The sequence below is a fragment of the Myotis daubentonii genome, chromosome 8 (assembly GCF_963259705.1).
Source record: "Myotis daubentonii chromosome 8, mMyoDau2.1, whole genome shotgun sequence".
Lineage (NCBI taxonomy): Eukaryota > Metazoa > Chordata > Mammalia > Chiroptera > Vespertilionidae > Myotis > Myotis daubentonii.
In genome coordinates, this window is record NC_081847.1 from 32,591,337 (window position 1) to 32,614,380 (window position 23,044).

Consider the following 23,044-nt stretch of genomic DNA (forward strand, 5'->3'; position numbering starts at 1 on the left):
CTGGCAGTCCCGGGAGCTAGGGGTCCCTTGCCTGGGCCTAAAGCGGAGCCCACGATCGCGGGGCCGCTGCAGCTGCGGGTCCCCGCTGCCCAAGCCGGACGCCTCAGCCAGAGGCGTTAGGCCTGGGCAGGGGCGGAGCCTGCAACCGCGAGGAGCTGGGGGTCCCCTGCCCAGGCCTGACACCTCTGCCGGAGGCCTCAGGCCTGGTCAAGGGGCCGATCGGTGATTGGTGATCGGAGGGTGATGAGGGTCAACTCCTCTGGCCGAGGCATCAGGCCTGGGCGGGGGGCTGAGCCGGGGATTGGGGGGATATGATGGTCCCCTTGCCCAGGCCTGAAGCCTGGGTCAGAGGCGTCAGGCTTGGGCGGGGGGGTGGAGCAAGCGATCAGAGGGAGATGGGGGTCCCCTGCCCAGGCATGATTCCTGGGCCAGAGGCCTCAGGCCTGGGCGGGGGCCAGAGCCAGTGATCGGGGGGAGATGGGGGTTCCCTGTCCAAGCCTGACACCTCTGGCGGAGGCGTCAGGCCTGGGCAAGGGGCCAATCAGGCGATCAGAGGGTGATGGGCGTCTACGCCTCTGGCCGAGGCATCAGGCCTGGGCAAGGGGCAGAGCCAGCAATCGGAGGGGGCTGGGGGCAGAACCAGTGATGGGGGGAAATGAGGGTCCCCTGCCCAGGCCTGACACCTCTGTCAGAGGTGTCAGGCCTGGGCAAGGGGCCGATCCTGCGATTGGAGGGTGATGGGGGTCAACGCCTGAGGGCTCCCAGTATGTGAGAGGGGGCAGGCTGGGCTGAGGGACACTCCCCCCCACACACACCCAGTGCACGAATTTCATGCACCAGGCCCCTAGTATACACATAAACGTCTTCCTCATTATTCCTCTTACTCCTAAATTATATTTTTATGTTACTATATTTACATATTGCATTCAGTATAAAGCAAAACCAAGTATATCTATTTGTTATGTAGTCTCAGATAAAAGATATGGGATATATATACATATGTATATTATATACTAGAGGCCCGGTGCACGAGATTTGTACACTCGGGGAAGGGGGGTCCCTCAGCCTGGCCTGCGCCCTTTCACAACCTGAGCCCTCGGGGGATGTCCAACTGACAGTTTAGACCCGCTCCCCATGGACATCCTAAGAGCTGCCGCGGAAGTGGGAGAGGCTCCCGCCACCGCCGCTGCGCTCACCAGCAGTGAGCCCAGCTTCTGGGCTTCTGGCTGAGCAGTGCTCCCCCTGTGGAGCACACTGACCACCACGGGCAGCTCCTGAGTTGAGCATCTGGCCCCTGGTGGTCAGTGCGCGTCACAGAGATGGGTCGTTCCACAGTCCATCGATCTGCATATTACCCTTTTATTATATAGGATATGATAAAATATTATGAAGATGCAGAAATAAAAAAATAGGGCTTCTAATCATACTTTTTAAGATTTTGTTCAATTAGCATTTGTAAGGAAAGCCCACTGGTACTGGATGGTGTCCAGCAGCTACTCAAAATCCTACAGAAAAATTGGAAATAAAAGTTTATAACTCACAAGCATGGAGGAAGTACACAGCATGCCTGCAGGGGCTAACACAGGCAGGACAAGACAGGATGCAGGAAGAGAGTGGCAGTACAGAGAGTGTAGTCCTGCATTAGGATCACTATGTGGAGTGCCATGGTGTTCTTGAGCTAGGTCCAGATTGTTCAACTCAAAGCATAATCAGCAAGGTTTGGCTAGCTCTTCAGAAACCTTACATAAGGGGCATACAAATTGAAGGCCCTGGGGTGCACAAAAGACTACTGTTCACAAGGACTGCTGGAGAAGTCCTATCAAAAACTTACATTCATTTGTGACACTGTAAGCTGGTGCCTGTACGCACTAGGGATTCCTGGGAGTTCAGTTCTTTACTTAACTACACAAAATAAATGATAATGCTGAAACACCACAGACTTTTACAAAAACTCACAACAATACTCCCACTACATATTTTTTTGTAACCATCATAATGTCCCAGCAGGTACAATGAATAAAAAAATAAATTATGGGTAAACTCTTCACACATTATTTAAGGTTTAAGGCCTGTGAGTAAATGTCATTCCACTGCATTACAAATTGTTACCCACAATGGTGAATACGGTGGTAAACATTAACACTGATGGCATGTCAACACCTCATTCATTACACATCACTGGTAACATATTTCAATTACTTCATCTTTATTAATGAACATACTAAGTCCACACATAGTCTAAATAAAGTATTGCAAGCACAATATATTGCTTAGGGTTGAAATACACATTACAAGCATTCAAAGATCATGAAATGAATTGAGATGGAAATCACATGAATACTTTTGTTTAAAAAAAGTCACAAACTTTTATAACTGTTGTAACAAAAAAGAATTCAGTGGAGACAATTACATTTGTCCTAATATTCATCCCCTTGCTATTCTGATTTATACTAAAATATCATGTAACTTTCCTTACTAGATTCTCTAAAATAAGTATTCTGATTTAAAGTCATATTTGAAAAGTGTTACTGACTTACTACTTTCTACTGTGAATTCTCTGATATTATACATTTAATTTTATTAAAATCACTTTCAAGCACAAATGCTGTGGGATATTCTGAAGTATGTATTGTGAGAAAATATTTTTTATCATTTATATCAAAGGTAGAATTTCTCATAAGTATGCATTCTCTGATATGAAGGAAGATTGTAGGTTCAGGTATAGGGTTTGCACATTCTTTAACATTTTAAGTTTTTCTCCAGTAAGAATACTCATGTGGCAGTTAAGATGTACCTATAAGTGCTGAAAACAATCTTTGCTGAACATTTTATATTTGCATGGCTTCTCTCCACTATAAATTCTCAAAAGCAGCGGTCGCCAACCGGTAGTCCACGGACCACTGGTGGTCCATTGAGGTCTGAAAGGTTGGCAACCGCGGCTCTAAAGTACATTGAGGCTTCAGCAATGGTAAAAGGTTTTGCCACATTGTTTATATTTTTATTCTTTCAGTAAAGCATAAATTATGTGATATTGATTAAGGTTTCAACACTGGGTAAAGGTGTTATCAAATTCTCTGCATTGTAAGCCTTCTCTCTGGTATGATATTTAGTGAGGTTTGGGCAATGGTTGGAATTTTTTCCATATTCTTTATATTTATACTAGAGGCCCAGTGTACAGAATTTGTGCACTGGAGTGGGGGGGGGTCCTTAAGCCCGGCCAGTGCCCTCTCACAGTCCAGGACCCCTTGGGGGATGTCCACCTGCTAGCTTAGGCCTGCTCCACATGCGGAACAGGCCTAAGCCAGCAGTCGGATATCCATCTCGCAGTCCAGGACCACTCACTACTTACCACCTGCCTACTCACTGCTTCTTACCACTTGGCTCGCTGCTCCTCAACACTGCTGCGGAGGCAGGAGAGGCTCCCACCACCAACACTGCGCTCACAAGCCATGAGCCTGGCTTCTGGCTGAGGAGTGCTCCCCCTGTGGGAGTGCACTGACCACCAGAGGGCAGCTCCTATGTTGAGTGTCTGCCCCGTGGTGGTCAGTGAGCATCATAGCAGCCAGTCATTCTGGATGTTTTGCTGTAAAGGTTGCTTAGGCTTTTATTACATAGATTGCTTCTATTCTCTATGAATTTCCCAATATTGAGTACAGCTATAGCAAGGTTAAAGGCTTTGTCATACTTTTCACATTTGTAAAGCTTCTCTCAGGTGTGCATTCTCATATATTTGGTAAGATTTGAGCAGTGGGTAAAGGCTTTGCCACATTCTGTGTTTCTAAGGCTTCTCTATAGCTGAGTCCTTTGATGCTATAAATGTTTAAATATGATGTGAAGGCATTTTGACATCTACACATTTATAAGGGTTTGTGTCCTGAGTGATTTCTCTGATGTTTGGAAAAGGCCGAATACCAGCTAAAGACTTTGCCACATTCTGTACATTTATAGGGTTTCTCTCCAGAATGAATATTCTGATGTTGAGTAAGATGTGAGCCCCGGGTAAAGGCTTTGCCACATTCTCTACATTTATAGGGCTTTTCCCCACAATGAATTTTCTGATGTTTAGCAAGTTGTGAGCTCTCGATAAAGGCTTTGCCACATTCTCTACATGTATAAGGTTTCTCACCAGAATGAATTCTCTGATGTTGAGTAAGATTTGAGTTCCGGGTAAAGGTTTTGCCACATTCTCTACATTCATAAGGCTTCTCTCCAGAATGAATTCTCTGATGTTTGGAAAAGGCTGAATACCAGCGAAAGGCTTTGCCACATTCTCCACATTTATATGGCTTCTCTCCAGAATGAATATTCTGATGTTGATTAAGATGTGAGCCCCGGGTAAAGGCTTTGCCACATTCTCCACATTTATAAGGCTTCTCTCCAGAATGAATTTTCTGATGTTTAGTAAGCTGTGAGCCCTGGGTAAAGGCTTTGCCACATTCTCTACATGTATAAGGCTTCTCTCCAGAATGAATCCTCTGATGTTGAGTAAGATTTGAGCTCCGGATAAAGGTTTTACCACATTCTCTACATTTATAAGGCTTTAGTCCAGTATGAATTCTCTGATGATGGCTAAGGTTTGAACAGTGGCTAAAAGCTTTGCCACATTCAGTACATTTATAAGGCTTCTCTCCAGAATGAATTATCTGATGTCGAGTAAGATGTGAGCTCTGGATAAAAGTTTTGCCACATTCTCTGCATTTATAAGGCTTCTCTCCAGAATGAATGATCTGATGCCGAGTAAGATGTGAGCTCTGGATAAAAGCTTTGCCACATTCTCTACATTTATAAGGCTTCTCTCCAGTATGAATTCTCTGATGTAAAATAACATTTGCCTGCCACTTAAAGGCTTTATCACATTCTTTGCATTTGTAAGGCTTCTCTGCAGTATGGATTTCCTTATGTATATTTAACTTAGAAGACTGACTAAACACTTTCACGTAGTGATTACACAGGAGAGACTCCTCCTCAATATGAGCACTTTTATGTTCAGTAAGATTTGCTTGCTTGGAAGACTTGGCACATTCACTAAAACTTTCTGTCTTTACAGTAAGAATACTCTGAGGTATAAAAACATTTGACCTTTTTTCAAAGACTTTAGGACATTTATACTTGTTCTGTGGAAGCTGAGCTCTCTGATGGTTATTAGAATTTGACCCTTGGTTAAAGTTTTTCTGAGAGTCATTGCATTGGTGACTTCTCTCTTCATTATATGTACTCTGATAATAATTTAAGAGAGAAAAACTTTTAGTGAGGACTCTAATATCATTGCACATATACAAGTGTTCTCAATTACCTATTCTGATACCATGACGGTTATATATATATATATATAGCCTCCCACAGTTATGAAAGTTATAGACTCTGGAAAAAGAAATATTTTCCCATGAAACAATAATACAAAATTGGTTAAGGGGTTTACAAATTCATTTATAACTTGCATATTCATTTTTAAAATGTCTCAGTTTTAGAAATATTTGACTGTTTAATCAAATGCTACATTAAGTCATTCAAAAATTATTTGCAAAATGGACTAGGTGACTTTTCTGATATTAGAAATTTTACTTCAGAGAATATGTATTCATTTATTTATATTAATTTTCATATGAGGACATGCTTATTGATTTTTAGAGAGAAAGAAGGGGGGGAAAGAGAGATAAAGAGAAATTGATATGAGAGGGAAATATGGATCAATTACCTCCTGCCTACACCCAGACCAGAGATTGAACCCTCAATCTACATGTCTCCCAACCAGCATTGAACCCACAACATTTCTAGGTGACACTTCAACCAACTGAGCCACAGCAGCCAGAGCAGAGAATATATACTTTTAAAATTTTTTCATTACTTATTTTTTTGTTCAGAAACACATTGTTCTGCCAATGTAACTAATGTCAAGCAGAGGGTAATTGCCACACTTTGGCCATATCCATTATGTCTAACAATATTTTTTTCTCTTAATAGTCCCCTGCACATTATAAAACTTTCATTCAGTATAAATTCTCAATGCCACATCTGCTATATCTTACCTGTAACATTTTCTGGAATGACACTTCTACACCTGACTTTGGCAACAAACCCTGGGTGACTTGAGAAGATATAGCTGAAATATAACAAATTAATTAGAAAATACATGCAGGTAAATATTCTTTAAATTTTAATGTACAGAATTAATACCTGTAAGAAGACTTCAGTGAGATAGAAGAACAGGAAGCACAAAAACTTTCTTCCTCCATGGAGATGTTAACTTACCAACAATTACTGATCCAATTACCTTCTAAAGTACTTCAGAAGCCAGTTCAAAGACCACAATACCCATCAGAAAGCACAAAATAAAAAAGTCATATCAAAGACGGAAACAAATTGTGTACATTTGCCCACAATACCTGCTCACCCTTCTGACACAGGAATGGGGAAATATCATGGGCTCTAAATAAAAGCAAAATATGTTTTAAACTGGAAAGTTACACAAAACTCACACACGAAGGCTTCTGGTCAAGATGGAGGTGTAGGTAACTGTGGCACTGGCAACCTCCCACAACCACACACAAAAAAAATACAACTGAACTACAGGAAAACCATCTCTCAGAACTGACGGAAACCTAACTGAATGAAGTTGTAAAACTAAGGACATAAAGAAGGCTTATCCAGACTGGTAGGAGGTGCAGCGTCACAGAATGGACTGGGCCCACATGGTGGATAAAAATCACCAGTGACATATCGGCTGCAGAGGTCGCATCTGAGGAGTGAAGGGTCACAGCCCACAGAAGGCCCTCCAGCGCCGGGTTCCAATGCCAAGAAGAGATGTTCCCATTACTCTGGCTGTGAAAACTAGCAAGGATTGTGGCTGAGTGAGACGGAGAGCTGATGGAGTCCTAGGCAATTCCTCTGAAAGGGCTCACACTCTGACTCACTCAGATTCGTGCCCTGTGAGCTCCAGTGCTGTGGCAGCAGCTTGAATGGTACCAGGGACATACAGGTTGGACCTGAAGGATGAGAGCTGTGGAAGGAGCTTTCTCCCAGGCATAAGTCTTGGTAGAAGCCATTGTTTCTTTTCTGAGCCTTTCACCCACATAGCTGGCAAACAGGAGCCACAGCTGAGTCTCCATCAATTTGGCTCACACTTTTCACCACACCCTGAAGATTTCCTGACACCTCACCCCATCAACATGTGGGACCACCAAAGCTGTTTCCAGTGGCTATTCCATACAAACAGCCAAAATTGGCTTATGCTTCAGTCTTTACAACAATGTCTTAAACAAGCAGGATCTGGCCCCAGTGTACCCCCCATCACTCTGGCTAAGTGGCCCCAGCACGGAAACTATGTAATGTCTAATTATTGGGGCGTACACCTGAAACTAATTTAATATTATATTGGCAACTACAATTGAAAAATTTTTTAAATGAGTTACACACACACACACACACACACACACACACACACCAATTACACTTCCCAGAATAGGTGTGACAGGCCTTTAAAAACCTACCACAGCTGATAGTTATTTTTGTTCTCCTATACAAAGCAAGTTTATAAAGAATGGGATCGCAACAAAAGATCACAAGGCTTATGAAGAAACAGAAAAACAATACAACCAGAGGAACAAAATAAATCTCCATAAGTTGGCCCTAATTAATAAACATATGTTAATTACCTGACAAAGATAAGAAAAAAAAAAAACACTTTAAAAGGGCTCAATTGAAAAAAATATAAAAAACTATTGCCATCAAAATTAGGCATGACAATAATAAAAATGCAAGCAGACAGAAAGTATAAGAAAGAACCAAACAGATATTGGGAACTGAAGAATGTAGTTAGTACCTGAATGAAATATACAATAGAAACATCAGCAAAAGACTTGATCAAGCAAAAGGAAGGATAAGACAACTTGGACACTGACCCACAGTGTTCCTGGGATATGGGAACCAAATTCCAGTATCTCAACCACTTCCCTCCCAAATCACTCAGAGGCAGAAAACAGAACTTTAAAACTAGTTTAACATAAAATTCCTCAGCAACGTGCACAGACTTCCCCAAGTTCACCAAGAAATCCAATAGTAGCCAGGTCATGCCACCCTTACACTGTTACAGGAGGACTTTGGCTCTCACTGCAAATGTGATGGAAGCAGAAAGAGAATCCTTAGATGATGATGGAGAGGATCTGTCCCTTGAAGCCAGAAACAGAAATAATCGTGACCCTCTCGAAAATCAGTTCCATTGAAGCAGATGTTTCCAAGCCATTATATAATATCCGATCTTTGGCCTCTCACCTGGATCATCTGTTTCCTTGATTCCCACCTACCTGGCTGGATGGGTATTGTCTTTTTTCCCTTCAACTCCCAGGGCTCCTTCATGTGCTCCAAAAAGGTGAGTAAGTCTGGCTTAGACACACCTGTTTATTAGAAAAAGGAACATGGGCCATAGCCAGTTTGGCTCATTGTGAAAAGTGTCATCCTGCAGACTGAAGGGTCCCTGGTTTGATTCTGGTCAAGGGCACATGCCTGGGATACAGGCTCGATCCCCAGTAAGGGATGTGGACGAGGCAGCCAATCAATGATTCTCTCTTATCACTGATATTTCTACCTCTCTCTCCCTCTCTCTTCCTCTCTGAAGTCAAATAAAAATATATTAAAAACAACAACAACCAAAAACTTACAAAAAAAAAGAAGCATGGATTCAATGGAGAATCTCTAATTTTCAATTTAGCTCTGTGCTCAAGTAAGAAGAAAGGACATTGTAGAATACCAGAATATCATAAAAAATTATTTTCCAAAATATTATTTTCTGACAGAACCTTTAACTATACTGGAGACAACATTTAAAGTTTTCAAATCTTGAGTTCCACTTCCAAATACATCAGGAAGCCTTTCTGTTCTGCACCAGCAAAACCGCAATTGGTTTCCTTAATAACACGGATCTGAAACTCTATCATAAAAAGCAGAAGCTACAAGCAGACACTGTGCTAATGAAGAAAACAAAACCCTGCGGGTGGAGGAGAAATTCTGGAAGGAAGCGGTCCTCACCCAGGAATACCAGGTTCCTGTAGTTCTGCAACATCACGTCCACGTACAGTTTCCGCTGAGCTGGGTCCAGGCACGCCCACTCCTCCTGAGAGAATTCTATGGCCACATCACTGAAGGTCAAGTGCCCCTGAAATTAAAAGAAAAGCATTAATCAATTGACCATGGGCAGAGGTCATAAGGTCACCCCAAATGAAAAGTTAATAGAACCGGTTTAGACTTAGGACAGTATCCTGAGTTATCCAACAGCATCATTTTGACATTAATATTCTCTAATGTATTTTTAGAAAGGAAGATGGCATATGATCCACAAAGCCACAGTAGAAGTTTTACTTTTCGGAAAGATAAATTTTAAAAATACAGGCATCAACACAAGCATATCCATTTTTGAGTGCTACGTTTGAATCACAGAGGATCAACTGTACATATTTCTTAGCTGGAGAAGTCATTCTGAGTGAGCACAGTGTAGCACTTTTAAAATTTTAATGAGCTTCTTTTCCAAGAAAACACCAAATGGCGGATGACACCAGGGCAGAATAGAAGGTCTCTGGCGTTTCCATGGAGGATTTGGCAGCGGCATCCGGGGCCGGGGTGGCCGCCGGGATCAGGTCAGTGGCTGAAACCGCGTAGCTCATGGAGGCAAGGCTGAGGGCAAGTAGTGGATCCCTTGTCACCAAGCTGGCTACTTGGTCAAGGACATGAAGATCAAATCCCTAGAGGAAAGCTATCTATTCTCCTTGCCCATCAAGGAATCTGAGGTCATAGACTTTTCTTGGGGGGGATCCCTCAAGGATGAGGTCTTGAAGATTATGCCTGTGCAAAAGCAGACACGTGCTGGCCAGAGGACCCGGTTCAAGGCATTTGTCACCATTGGACATTTTGGTCTGTGTGTTAAGTGCTCAAAGGAAGTAGCCACTGCCATCCGTGGAGCCATTATCCTGGCCAAGCTCTCTATTGTGCCCGTGAGGTGAGGCTACAGGGGAAACAAGATTGGCAAGACCCACACCGTTCCTTGCAAGGTGACTGGCCGCTGTGACTCTTTACTGGTGCGCCTCATCCCTGCCTCCAGGAGTACAGGTATTGTCTTGGCCCCTGTGCCTAAGAAGATGCTGATGATGGCTGGTATTGACGACTGCTATACCTCGGCCAGGGGCTGCACTGCCACCCTGGGCAACTTCGCCAAGGCCACCTCTGATGCCATCTCTAAGACCTACAGCTATCTCACCCCAGATCTCTAGAAAGAGACTGTGTTCACCAAGTCTTTCTATCAGGAATTCACTGGCCATCTTGTAAAGACCCCCACCAGAGTTTCTGTGCAGAGGACCCAGGCTCCAGCTGTGGCAACCACATAATTTTATACAAGACAAACAAAGTGAATTAAGCCTGCTAAAAAATAAATAAATAAATAAAATTTTAATGAGTTCTGGGTGGGGCCTAAATTTTCACATGTTTAACCAGCTCACTTATAACTGTGGATGCCAATGTGCTGGTACATGTGCCAAACCTTTGGATACCACAGAAGAAGAAAACACAGGAAAAAAATTCATATACAAGATTTTGACTGAACAATTTTATGGGCTTTACAGGTCTCATAGATTAGTAAGCCCATCAACCACAGCTGTCTTAACATTTATATATTAATTAATAAATCTCAAAAGTATTAAAAGAACAATAACATTCTTGTTCATTTTTTTAAAAAATGTTTTTATTGATTTTTACAGAGGGAGAAAGGGGGAAGGACAAAGAAACAGAAATGTCGATGGGATAGAAACATCAATGAGCAGACTCCTGCATGCCCCCTACCAAGGATTGAGCCCTGAACCCGGGCATGTGCCCTAACCCGGGAATTGAACCAGTGATTTCTCAGTGCATGGGTCAACGCTCAACCAAGTGAGCCATGGCTATTCATCCTTTTCAAGGAAAATATTTTGTAAAAGATCCATAAAATGGTAGAGCCTGGGTGTTATTCCAAACTTTACCTTGAATTCACAAAAAGACCACAGACCAGTGCACAGACACAACCCTCATGAATGTACACAGCTGTTGTAACTGTAAAGAATAGAAACAAGAAGGTAAGAAGAAAGAACAGGGCAAATAATGTTAACATTTTCTGCAAAGAGGCAGACATAAAAATGGAAACTATGTACACATTATATGCGACACAAAATAAAATGTTCATGTCAATAAAATTACCTGAAATAAAATCAACATTAATGTCAATGTGTCAATGTCACAAATCTCTTTGTGAATGATTGTATTTTATAAACACAAAAGGGAGGTAAACACACCATGATAAAAAATATTAGCGTTATTACTTCTTAGCCTTTTATTTATTTGACAAAAGTTATCTTTGGTGCTGATCTGTACTTTATAAATTTAACACACTTGAACATCCATTACTATGATGCTTGTAAACATTTTTGAAAATACAAAGCAGTGATAAAGAAGAGTGTATCTGTGACAAGTCGGTGAAATACAATAAGAATTTACAGGTCTGGGGCAAAGCAAGTATCTCCAGTGAACAACAACAACAAAGCAACCTACAAATAAAGCAAAACTGAAAAGCAATGAAAGTTTCCAGAAGAAATGTGATCATTTATGCACAACTCTCAAAAAACTTTTGACACCCTTATTTAAAAAAAAAAAATTTAACTTTATATTTCAGGAATTGGGCAGAGAACATCCGCACCCAGTGAAAATCAAGTGCAAAGGAAGGCACATCAAGTGACAGATGGACACATCATCACTAACACCAATTTTATACAAAATTCATTCCACAAATACCTCCTATACTGTATAAATCTTACAGAGCATTTAAAGAATAAAGCATCCATGCCAATGTAGAGAGCAAGTCTCTGCTAATGAGTTTTCTTTTTCAGAACTTTCGGATCTAATCCCGGCCACTAAGGCCATCCTGGTTAAAGGTGCTTTGTCTCAATCCTGTTCGGCACACCAGATGTTGCAGACATAGGAAATGTAAAACCTGCATGTCCCTTCTGCAAACACCATCTCAATAGGGAACTCGGATATCAATGCCTTCCCATGTTGAAATGTGGCAAAGAAAATGTTTTGAAAAGTTGAAGATAGGGGTTCAGAACAAGGCACCCTAAGATGTGCTTCAATGGTACATGCATTATGTTGAGCTGAAGGCATCAAGGCCCTCTGGGTTCAAGAGAAACTTCTGCTCTCCCCCTGAACTACCTAGAAGAATTTAAATTATGAGCGTGACCTGTGATATAAGTTAAACCAAAAATGACATTTGAACTACCTAGATGGTAAGGAACCTAGTATTTCCTCAACATGTGATTTCCTGGCAACAATATTCTAAAGTCCCAAGGTGCATTACCTCATCCCAGGCTCAGAATGTCTTATATGCTAAATTTCCCTTTCAGTCTCTGAGCCTCTCTTGCATGTGGGGTCTCTGACTCTGTCATGTGTGTGCAGCTCCCATACATATCCCCTTTCTGATTAGGCCAGCTGAGAGAACCTTGAAAGTAGAAGAAAATATCTTCCTCCCACACAATGGTCATTAACTTATGGTGAGATTCCTATGGGGGACTTGGATGGACACCACAGACAGAAAGCTGTGGACAAAAATGCAGAGGAGGCTGACTTTATCTGCTTCCTAAAGGCCTGCTTCCTTGCAGATGTTGAAACTGCTGACCCACATGAGCAGTTGATGAAGGCTTGACTGCTACATGACCTTCCTCGGGTGGCTCTAGTGAACTACACTGCCATCTCTCCCCCACAGCGCAGGCGCTAACAACCAGACAACCCCATTGGAAAAGGAAGTAACTGCACCCTGAAATGGAAATCTCCACCAGCAGGCCTTTTTCAAACCACCCTCCTATGTGTCCCAAGCTTGTTAGGGCCACCAAGCAGCGCCAGCCCCTCAGCAGCTCAGAGGCCCTTCCTTTCTTCTGTGTTGTCTCCCTTATGATCGAGCATAAGCCTAAGAAAATTTCCCAAGATGTATCTCTAGAGGTTCCTCTTGATTTCTATCTTGGGGAACCCATAACCCCAAGCGACAGTAACATTTTAAAGAGGGAACTTATAGAATCACAAAGAAAAAAAGTAAGCAAGTGAAAACAACTTCGTGTTGCAGGATCATCAGAAATAGAGAAACAAAGGTCTGCACCATCTAAATACATGAACTTTAGAAGGAAAGCAGACACAGACCTGAGCCAAGACAGAGCGTTTACCTGAGAAGCAGCCATATTGTCCTCTTCCTCCTCCTGCTCTGGGTCGTTTTCTCAGGCGACTTTATGTTGACCAATCACACCTGCATCTTGAGGATATGCCGTGCTTCCACCACATTCAGAGACAGAGGACTTGAATGATGAAAAAATGTCACACTCCCCTGCCCTTGACAAAGGAGAGATTAAGAAACAATGAGATGCTACATGAAGATCAAACTGTTTTTCTCTCCTGTCTTCTCTTGCTCTCCCCTCCAACAGACATGCCCAAATTCCAACCCAGCAATGAGAAAGTGAGCTGCACTTCTGTTAATCCCAAACCCAAGAGAGGACCCTGGACCAAAGCCCATTGTCAGCTCTCACAAATGCACTGGGGCAGGGAGCCCTTCTGCTAAACACTGGCGACACTTTTGAATCACCTGGAGCACCACACTAAAATGACAACGATGTTCTACCCGGACCAGTTGTTCAACTCTGAGGGGGAAGGCACAGGCACTGTTATTTCTTACAACTCGTCAAGTGGTCTAATGGAAGGGGACCATCCAGCTAAGCATTTCTTCTACAGCTTTAACGTGCATACAAAATTGTGGGGATCAAGGTTTCACTCTAAAAAGTTATGATTCTGTAAAGCTGCAGTGACGCCCATGAAATAACATCTTTACTTAGTGCTCTGGTGGAGGTGACCTGCTTTAGGTAGCAGTGGGCGAGAGAGACTAGACCTAACACACCTGAGCCCTGTGCGTAGTGTGAATGGTTGGGGTAGGAACTTCTAGAGGACAGCCTACCAGGGTGGATCCCTAGAGATGGGGTTGTCCTGATATGGGTTTGGCCAGGCCTGTAGCTACTGTGCAGATGCAACAGGGGAGAAGAGAAAACTTGGTGGCAACAGGGCTCTGCAAGAATCCTGCCCTCGAAATCCTTCCAAAATGCCACCCAGTCCCCTTTGCCCACACCCCTCCCATGGGACACGTATAACAGGACAATCTCCCTCATCCCCTGTCCATAGGTGAATGGAGCCTCAATCCCTAAGGGACAAGGGATAGAAAAGTGTTTCCATCACAGCTGTATTTGCAAATGAAGTAAAGGAGCATACTCTAGAAGCCTGTCAAGACTTGAGATTGTTTGTATCACATTCATGTTCACTTTCTCTAACTGTACCCCCAAACACATTTTAATCGTTGCTCTTGTTAATGTAAGAACACTTCCCATGAGATCTACCGTCTCAATATTTTAATATATATTTTTATTGATTTCAGAGAGGAAGGGACAGGAAGAAAGAGATAGAAACATCCATGATAAGATAGACTCCCTCCCGTAGGCCGACACTGGGGATCGAGCCAGCAACCTGGGCATGTGCTCTATCCCGGAATTGAAACACGATCTCCTGGTTCATAGGTCGACACTCAACTACTAAGCAACACTGGCCAGGCTTAATGAAATTTTAAGTGTACAATACAATAGTGTTAACAGGCAAAATGTTGTACAGTGGATCTCTGAGACTTATTCATCTCTGATAAATAAAAATCTGTATCGCTGAATAGCAACTCCCATTTCCACTCTCCTCTGCCTGTGGCAACGTTAATCTTTCCTCTAATCTTTGTTCCTATGGGTTTGACTCTATTGTGAGAATTCTGAACCTGTATTTATACTGTGTTTATACATTAAAAGTACTTTCTATGACATATAAGGTTAGTAGTCATATTCTTAAATTTGAGGAAGAAAATATGATTAAATTAAAATAAACTCTAAATTTTAGAGTTTAACAAACATAATTATTATGAAAGAAACAGAAAACAAATTCCTGAAACACAACAGATTGACTATAATAAAACCTTAATGCATCCCCAAAATCTCCATGTAGAAATTTATGCTTTTAACTGCAGAGAAGCAAATCCATAGGCCCAAGTCATTACTTCTCATTAAGATTGTTTTTGGGAATAAAAAATTAGTACCTTTTCCCTCGATGCATATCTCTGTGACCAGATTCCCCCTGTTACTAAGGACAACAGGAATATTGGAGGAGGGCCCACTGTTAATGTCTTTAATTTAAGTTGGTTATTTTTTTTTAAGGATCCATTCTTTAAATGGGGTAATATCCCAAGGCAGTGGATAAGATTTCAACATATGATTTTTGAGAGACCCAACTGAACCCTTACACAGTAAATTTACGTGGGTGGGGGTGTAAGTGTGTGTGTGTGTATATATCTATGAAACTTTATCACACAGTTAAGTTTGTTTAAATCAGGCACCACAAACCAGATCCTTTACTTGACACCCCTCCTGACAACTCAGTGCAACCCAGTGCAACCATTAATCTGTTCTCTATACTAATCTGGTTGGATTTATTTTGATAACTTTATAATTTTCAAACAATCATTAAATCACAAAATTGAGTTAACCCAATCTTTTATTTAACTGAATACACACTTACTATAAATAGTTCTATTTCAACAAATAGTCAATATTTAAAGAAACTTACGTGAGGTATTTCACATCCTTTTCCCCCTACTGTGTTTTGAAGAATCAGTATGTATCTTCCACTAACAGCACATCTCAACTGAGACTGGCTACAGTTCACACGCACAACAGCCACAGGAGGAGACTGGATGCCATATTGGGTGGGCCAGCACTACAGTATCAACATGAAAGTATTTTATGCAACATGAGGGCAGACTGTGCCCTGTAATACTCAACCTTTTCATTTCATTGATGCTTTCCTTGAGGTTAAGTATAAAATCACCTATGTAACTGAGCATGGTCTTAGGAAAAGAATTTTTTTTTTGTAGGGTCAGAGTCAAGTGGGTGTGTATATACACTTTCAACCTTATATCATGGTGTTACTCATTCTTTTTGTCCTTGTTGTATTTGTCTAAAGATCTACCAAGTTCTGAGAGAGGAATTAAAAAAATTCTAACTTTCACTCTAGATATACGGTTCTCAATTTCTCCCTACATTTCCAATCATTATGTCATTCATCTTTAGCTTTGCCACTAGTACTTACATTTATGATTACTATGCATTTACTCATTCAAGTTTTATTTACCATCTCTTTGGTGCCTGGCATTGGAGAACAGAACAAGACCAAGGCCTTGCACATGTGGGACCTTAATCAGGAGACAGACAATAAATACATAAACAAATAAATAAACAGAAAAATATCTTGAGTCTAGAGATGGCCAATGAAGACAAGTTAAAACAGCGTGGAAATCTCAGTGAAGGTTGGGGACAATGTAATAGTCACGGCAAAGGCCCTAAAGCAGAAACCTTCCTATGTGTTTAAGGAACAGTGCGGAGGCCCCTGTGCCTGCAGCTGATGCAGGGAGGGGGAGCGAGCAGGAGATGGAGTGTAGAAGGAGCAAAGGGAGCCTGACCTGTGGGCTCCAATGGGCCATGTTAGCTTCATACACTGCATGTGTTCTTATCTATCCATTCACTGAAATATTTCATGAAACTATTAGAATATTATTTAATGAGCTCTAACAGGTTCTGGCAATGAATGAGACAGATAAGGTTCTTGTCACCCCTATAACTCTCATAGGATATTAAAGAAGAGGAATAAACAATTTGATAGAAAAGCAATAGAAACACATTTTTCCAATTACAAAATAAAATGCAATCTTCCTAAGGGCCAGGCTGTTCTAAGCTCTTTCTGCAGAGTCATTAATTCTTGTGACAACATTACGTGGTAATGATTGTGCCCATTTTACCAATGTGGAGCCTAAGCCACAGGGCGCCAGGAGTACTCCCAAAGTTACACAACCAGCACCAGGCAGGCCTTTCTTTCCTTCCCTGTCCTAGCACTTCTCCTCAATCACCACCTACCTCTCTCCTCTCGGACTCCTCCTCCCTACGACCTTCCCAAAAAAACCCAGGGTCTGATGGAACACAGCCCTTACAATTCCTCAGGCCCTCTGCTCCTGCTGCTAGTATCTGCTTGGTGCCTGCACTGGTGAAGGAAGACGTAGAGGGGCCCCAGGCACCCAATGCGGCCTGATGGTTCGTGGGCACTAACTTGTCTTGGTGAGTTCCTCATTAAACTGAGGACCCTGGACACTGTTGAAGGGACAGGTGGAATGAGCAGGCTGTAAGCAGGGGAGGGCAGGTCAGCTCTGGATACAGGAAGACCCCTTTAGGGCCATGAGAGGGGGACAGACTGGATGGTAGACACTGGAGACCAAAGAGGAGGCTAGAAGAAGGCTGAGGGACAGAGGACAGAAGCTGAACCACCTGAAACCATGAAGATGGAAAGGAGAGAATGGGTCAATTCAGGGGTCTGAAACCAGGAGAAAGAGGGATAGAGAATGGGGGTGGGGGACTTGTTGGCACAGAGGACCCTGGGTCTTGTCCAGTGACTGGAGTGGACAGAGGGGACGCTGGGAAAAGAGGACGATTAGGAAAAGATATTGATTTCAGTGGGAACTGTGTGTGTGAAGAGCCATAAGGGATATATTTGGTCCCAACAGTCTATAAGCCAGGAGAGTGTGGCCTCATGGAGCATGGGGGGGGGGAACTCTATGCAAAGCCCTCCAACAATGAAAATGCTCAGGGTGTTCCAGTAACTTTAGCCAGATTTAGGTGGGTGTGGGAGAAGCTTTGAAAAATGCCACCGGAAAACAAAGGCCCCAAACACCAGGCAAAGGTGCTGGGACTTCCTACTCAGGGCAGTAGCATCATGGGACGTCTATGATGGAAGGAAGAACCTGGGAACAGGTGTGGGGGCAGGAGGCAGGTGGATTGAAGGGGGTGAGGTTAGGAAAGTCCCAGTGGGTTCCTGATGAGCACAGGGAGCTCTAACAAGAAACACTTTGTAGTGATCACTTGCACACATAGCACCTCAGTGACACAGGTCTTGTGCTGGGCTTTTATAAATTCACACACTTAGTTGCAAAGTTGAAGCCTTTATTATCCCATTTCTCAGATGCAGACTCCAAGGTACATAATTTGCCAAAACTCATACAGCTTGTGCGTCACAGAGCCAAGATTTGACTTGACTCATGGCTTTCTGCTACCAGCATCTGAGCCTTTCATTCTACTGCCTCAATTTCCTGATCTGTCTGTCCAAAAGGCACTAATAATACTCCGTCTACCTTAAGAGAACTGTCTGTCCACAAGTCTATTAAAGAGACACAAGCATATCCTGCATCTTTTCCAGGTATTCACAGCGAATTATTTAAAATATATATGATTGTGCACTTAGGTTTTGGCGCTGAAAACTTTAAAAAACATGTTACCTTTGGAAATAGGTTGATCAAATTCCTGCACCATGAACAGATGAGTTCTCTTGGAGCAAAGTTTCATGTCCATCCTTCAGCATTTTCAGAGAATGGAGAAAAGGGATTTAGAGGAATATCATTGTAGCTCACAGCTCACTAATTTAACAAATCATATAAATGGAATTTTAAAAGCTGTGAATATTATACTAACTCACTAAAACTAGGTTCTCTCAAGAACAAATCATCCTTACTAAGTGTACACTGAAATAGCCTAATCATTTGTGTATACCAATGGATGTTCCCACATATTTTAAAGGAGAGAAAGAATGCAAAGCACATGATCTAAACTAGATACAATATATTCAGAAGGGAAAAAATTCAAATTTTCAAAAATATAATGACTTCCAGGATTAATTTTATTTTTTAATTTAAGCTGCCCTATATTTAGAAAAGAATGGTAAGAGCTGCTAATGAGAGGTCAACAATGCTTATTTCAGAAGTAAATGAAAATTTACAACAAAGTGGAAATTCAACAAAAATTTATTTAAATATACTATTTTTAATATTTTTTAATTGATTTTTTACAGAGAGGAAGGGAGAGGGATAGAGAGTTAGAAATATTGATGACAGAGAAACATCAATCAGTTGCCTCCTGCACACCCCCTACTGGGGATGCGCCCACAACTGAGGTACATTCCTTTGACCAGAATCGAATCTGAGATCCTTCAGTCTACAGGCTGACTCTATCCACTGAGCCAAACCAGTTAGGGCTATTTCAATATACTTTTTAAGATACAGGGAATAAATGTAACAGCAGTAGAAAGGAAAAAGTAAACCCATTTCAAAGAAAAGACCATCACTTTTAATACTCCTTGAAAAAGCATCATATGGGATAGACTTGGTCATTCTGTCCCAGTTCACCTTGCTAATCCCATCCCAGGAAATGGGAAGAGATCCAGGACTGACTCTCCCCTCTGGCTGAACAAGGGCTGCCAATGAAAGCTACCTGCTGACACAAATAACCATTTTATCATTTATAAAATGAACAAGCCTTATAAACTGGACCTTTGCAATTCTCACTTGCATCTGTATAACTGAAATACAAATATTTAATTAAATAGGTCACAAAGCCACAAGTCAACACATCACAACTTAATCCCCACATCCATCAGTTTTCCACTCACCCAGAACTGGGTTCCCTTCCTCCTCCACTTCTGTTTCTCAATCCGTTTAGGTCGCTCTCTTTCCTTTGTTTCTCTCCACTGTCCTTTCCTGTGTTCCCCCTTCGCTCCTGTCTCCCCTCTCCCCTTTATTCTATTCCTTTCCTATACCTGTTCCGTGAAATTACTGGAACCGTCGCCTTCAGTAGCCCTTTCTCCCTAATCTCTCTGATTGTTCTCCACCTCCATACATTTCGCCTTTCTCCCCCGATCCCAGTGTCCCTTCTGCTTCCCCTCTGGTCCCACCTCTCCTGCTAGACTCCCTGGCACCACCGCCTGGCTAAGCTGATTATTTTCTCTATTTTATTGATATTTTACAGAGAGGAAGGGAGAGGAATAGAGAGAAACATAGATGAGTAGATGAGAAACATCGATCAGCTGCCTCCTGCACGCCCCCTATTGGGGATGTGCCCGCAACCAAGGTACATGCCCTTGACCGAAATCTAACCTGGGACCCTTCAGTCCGAAGACCAACGCTCTATCCACTGAGCCAAACCGGTCAGGGCAACATAGTGCTGATTCTTGCTGGGCTCGGTCATCCCTTCCTTCCTTCCAGCCCCTGCACTGGCCTCATCCAACTTTTTCTCCTGACTCTCTCCATCTCAAGGGCCTCGCCCTTCGGGGCCCCACCTCTACTAACCAAGGGCTCCTCACCCTTTTGCTCCCCTTCACGTCTCTAGAGCTACCCCCTTTCCTCCATGGGTCTCTACTTGTTCTCCATTTACCACTTTCCCGAGTTCCTCTTTCATACTTACAGTCGATTTGCAAGGACCTTCCACGTCCTCAACTTTGCTGTCTCCTTATGGGCCCCCTCACTGACCTTTCTGCCCTCTCACTACTTTATTTCTTCTCATTATCTCTTTCTCTGATTCCCACTCACCCTCATTGCGCCCCTTTCAGGACCACCCCGTCGCGGTCACGCCTTCCACGAAGCCAATCCCTGCATGGGGGAAGGTGACAGCTTCGTGGGACACCCCGTGTTCTTCTGTCCTACATCCCACCTTACTGAAACGTGCACACTCCCTCGGGATTCGGCCTCCTACTCGTTTAGTGGGGCGTGGGGGGGGCGAGCATCTGGAAAGGGGGGTGTCTATACTCCCAGGCCAGGGAGGAATCCGGCTCTACAGGCCGGGAACTGCGAGGCTGCGGAGGGGAGAGAGGGTTTGACTCCATCTCCCAACACTTTAATGGCCTGGGGCGGAGGGCTGGCCCGTGAACGGTTTTAGCAGGAAAACCACGCGCGGGCCGGCGCAGGGGCCCCGGGAATGCAGACCGCAGGCAGAGAGGGCTCAACAGTTTCAGCCAAAGGGAACGCGGGTCTCAATCCCGCAGCGAAGCCCTCGGGGTCAGAGGTCTCACCGGGACGCGAGACTTACTGCCGATGGGAGGCGGGTTCGGGGTTTCAAGGTCTCCTCCGCCCTCGGGCTTCACACGTGCAGGGCTGTGGGCTGAGATGCGGAGGTTTAAAGGAGAAAGACCAGAGGCCTCAGATGCCACCGTTACCTTTCCCCTCCCCGCACCAGCCGCTTCCGGGTCCGGGAGTAACTGCGCGTGCGCGGGGCGGCAAAGGGGGCGTGGCGGAGCGGGGGCGGTTCGCGGCGGGAGGGCGCTGGGCGGGGCTCGGGGCGGTAGGTGCTCCGGGGACAACGAGAGGGCGGGGCCGGGCCGAAGCGCGGGGCGTGAACAGGGGGGTTAGACTCGGCCTCTGCACCTGGGGCGCTTGGTTTGGGCTGAGCTCCAGGAAGGCGCGTGAAATGCACTGCGGCCTAAAGGAGGGTGTGGCCTGTCCGGTGGGAAAAGTGGCGGAACCCATGCTGGAGCACATTGCCTACTGGAGGGTGGAGCCCAGCCCCCAGGACGACCAGGGTCAGCGTCGCCTGGGATGATAGCTGGGCCCCTACTCCTGTCCGCTTGCCTCACAGTTTGTATTTTCTGAATTCTGAACCTGTGCAATTTCTTTCGTGCCCTGTAAAGCAGGACTACTCCCTGCCCATTTTAAGTTGATATTTCATACTGTTTTATGTAAAATGTAGAGTTCAGTGGGCCACTTACGTTGAAAGCTACAATGTCTTTGTTTTAACAGGATGAAAACGGATTTGCTCAAAACTTCTATTAGGAAGTGGTGGACTCGCCGGTGAGTATTGGCAGAGTTGCCAGCTGAACTCCAGCTCTGGGGTCTGAGAACCTGGCAGAGTTGTGGTGGAGCGATGATTGGATGGAGGAACGACCCAAATAAGTAATTTAATGAAGCAAGGAGTGCAGTTGTCTGTGCAGGAGACGCAAACTTGAAGGTAAAATTCAAAATTGTATCTGTGTGAAATTCAAAATTCTACCTTTGGGAAACAGGCCATCGCAGACCAACATCTATCAGAACACCATTTCTGTTCCCATTCCCCACTCACCCTGTGCTCAGATGCAGAGACTTTTATAAGGACAAGACCTGGAGGGATGAAGCATGTGATAATTTCGGTCACCGTCCATGCTTTTTACAAAATATGCAGCCTTAGCTGGTTTGGCTCAGTGGATAGAGCATCGGCCTGTGGACTGAAGGGTTCTGGGTTCGATTTTGGTCAAGGGCACATGCTTGGGTTGTGGGCTTGGTCCCCAGTGTGGGGCACACAGGAAGCAGCCAATCAAGGATTCTCTCTCATCACTGATGTTTCTATCTCTCTCTCCCTCTCCCTTCCCCTCTGAAATCAATAAACATATATTTTTTTAAAATGCAGCAATAACTTTTACAAAATAGACATAAATTGTATTGTTATTTATATATTCGACACTTGAGGGGAATGATAAACTCCAACACCTTTGTTGAGATCTATTTTTCTGACAACATAATTAGTCATTAACTTCTGTATATAATTCAATTTCAAATTTACTTTATATTTATGTAAAAAAGGAGTATTTTTATGCACTTTTTTATATTTTATATTTTTGCTTGTTTTCTACTTATGAAGTTCTCGCAGGTGTGGATAATAAATGTCTTGTACTATTACAAGACAATAGAATTTTCCCTAACTGGTTTGGCTCAGTGGATAGAGTGTTGGCCTGCTGACTGACGAGTGGCCGGTTCAATTCTGGTCAAGGGTACATGCCCAGGTTGCGGGCTCGATCTCCTGTGGAGATGTGCAGGAGGCAGGCAATAAATGATTCTCTCTCATCATTGATGTTTCTCTCTCTCTCCCTCTCCCTGCCTCTTCGAAATCAATAAAAATATATTAAAAAACAACAAGAAGACAAGAGAATTTGCTTTTACCATATGGAAATGTTTGCAATATTTCTAAAGACATTCGGTAGAGATGTCTATCCTCTTTCAAATGAACCTTAAAGAAAGTAAAACAATCTAATCAATTTCCAGAGGTCTCATTCAAACCTTCAAGAAACTTTAAAGCAATAT

The 23,044-nt window shown here is 43.3% G+C and overlaps 2 protein-coding genes and 1 pseudogene across 2 annotated transcripts in view; 1 reads left to right on the forward strand and 2 right to left on the reverse strand.

Annotated features, from left to right (window-relative positions):
* LOC132239454 (KRAB domain-containing protein 5-like) overlaps window positions 1–21,173 on the reverse strand; it is a 124,447-nt gene extending 103,274 nt beyond the window's left edge. Inside the window, exons 1-6 of the mRNA XM_059705771.1 lie at window positions 21,024–21,173; window positions 13,221–13,383; window positions 9,022–9,148; window positions 8,269–8,390; window positions 6,027–6,100; window positions 5,014–5,216 (exon numbers count right to left, since the gene is read on the reverse strand). Coding sequence (XP_059561754.1) covers window positions 6,053–6,100; window positions 8,269–8,390; window positions 9,022–9,148; window positions 13,221–13,235 — 312 coding nt within the window. The 5' untranslated portion in view covers window positions 13,236–13,383; window positions 21,024–21,173 and the 3' untranslated portion in view covers window positions 5,014–5,216; window positions 6,027–6,052. The remainder of the gene's footprint in view (window positions 1–5,013; window positions 5,217–6,026; window positions 6,101–8,268; window positions 8,391–9,021; window positions 9,149–13,220; window positions 13,384–21,023) is intronic.
* LOC132240175 (zinc finger protein OZF-like) lies at window positions 2,185–6,035 on the reverse strand. The gene is made up of 2 exons (XM_059707500.1): window positions 6,027–6,035; window positions 2,185–5,216 (listed from the first exon to the last, which is right to left on the reverse strand). The coding sequence occupies exons 1-2, from the start codon at window positions 6,033–6,035 to the stop codon at window positions 3,858–3,860; spliced, it is 1,368 nt and encodes a 455-aa protein (XP_059563483.1). The 3' UTR covers window positions 2,185–3,857.
* Window positions 9,397–10,376, forward strand: LOC132239452 (small ribosomal subunit protein uS5-like; annotated as a pseudogene).
* Window positions 21,174–23,044: the final 1,871 nt, after the last annotated feature.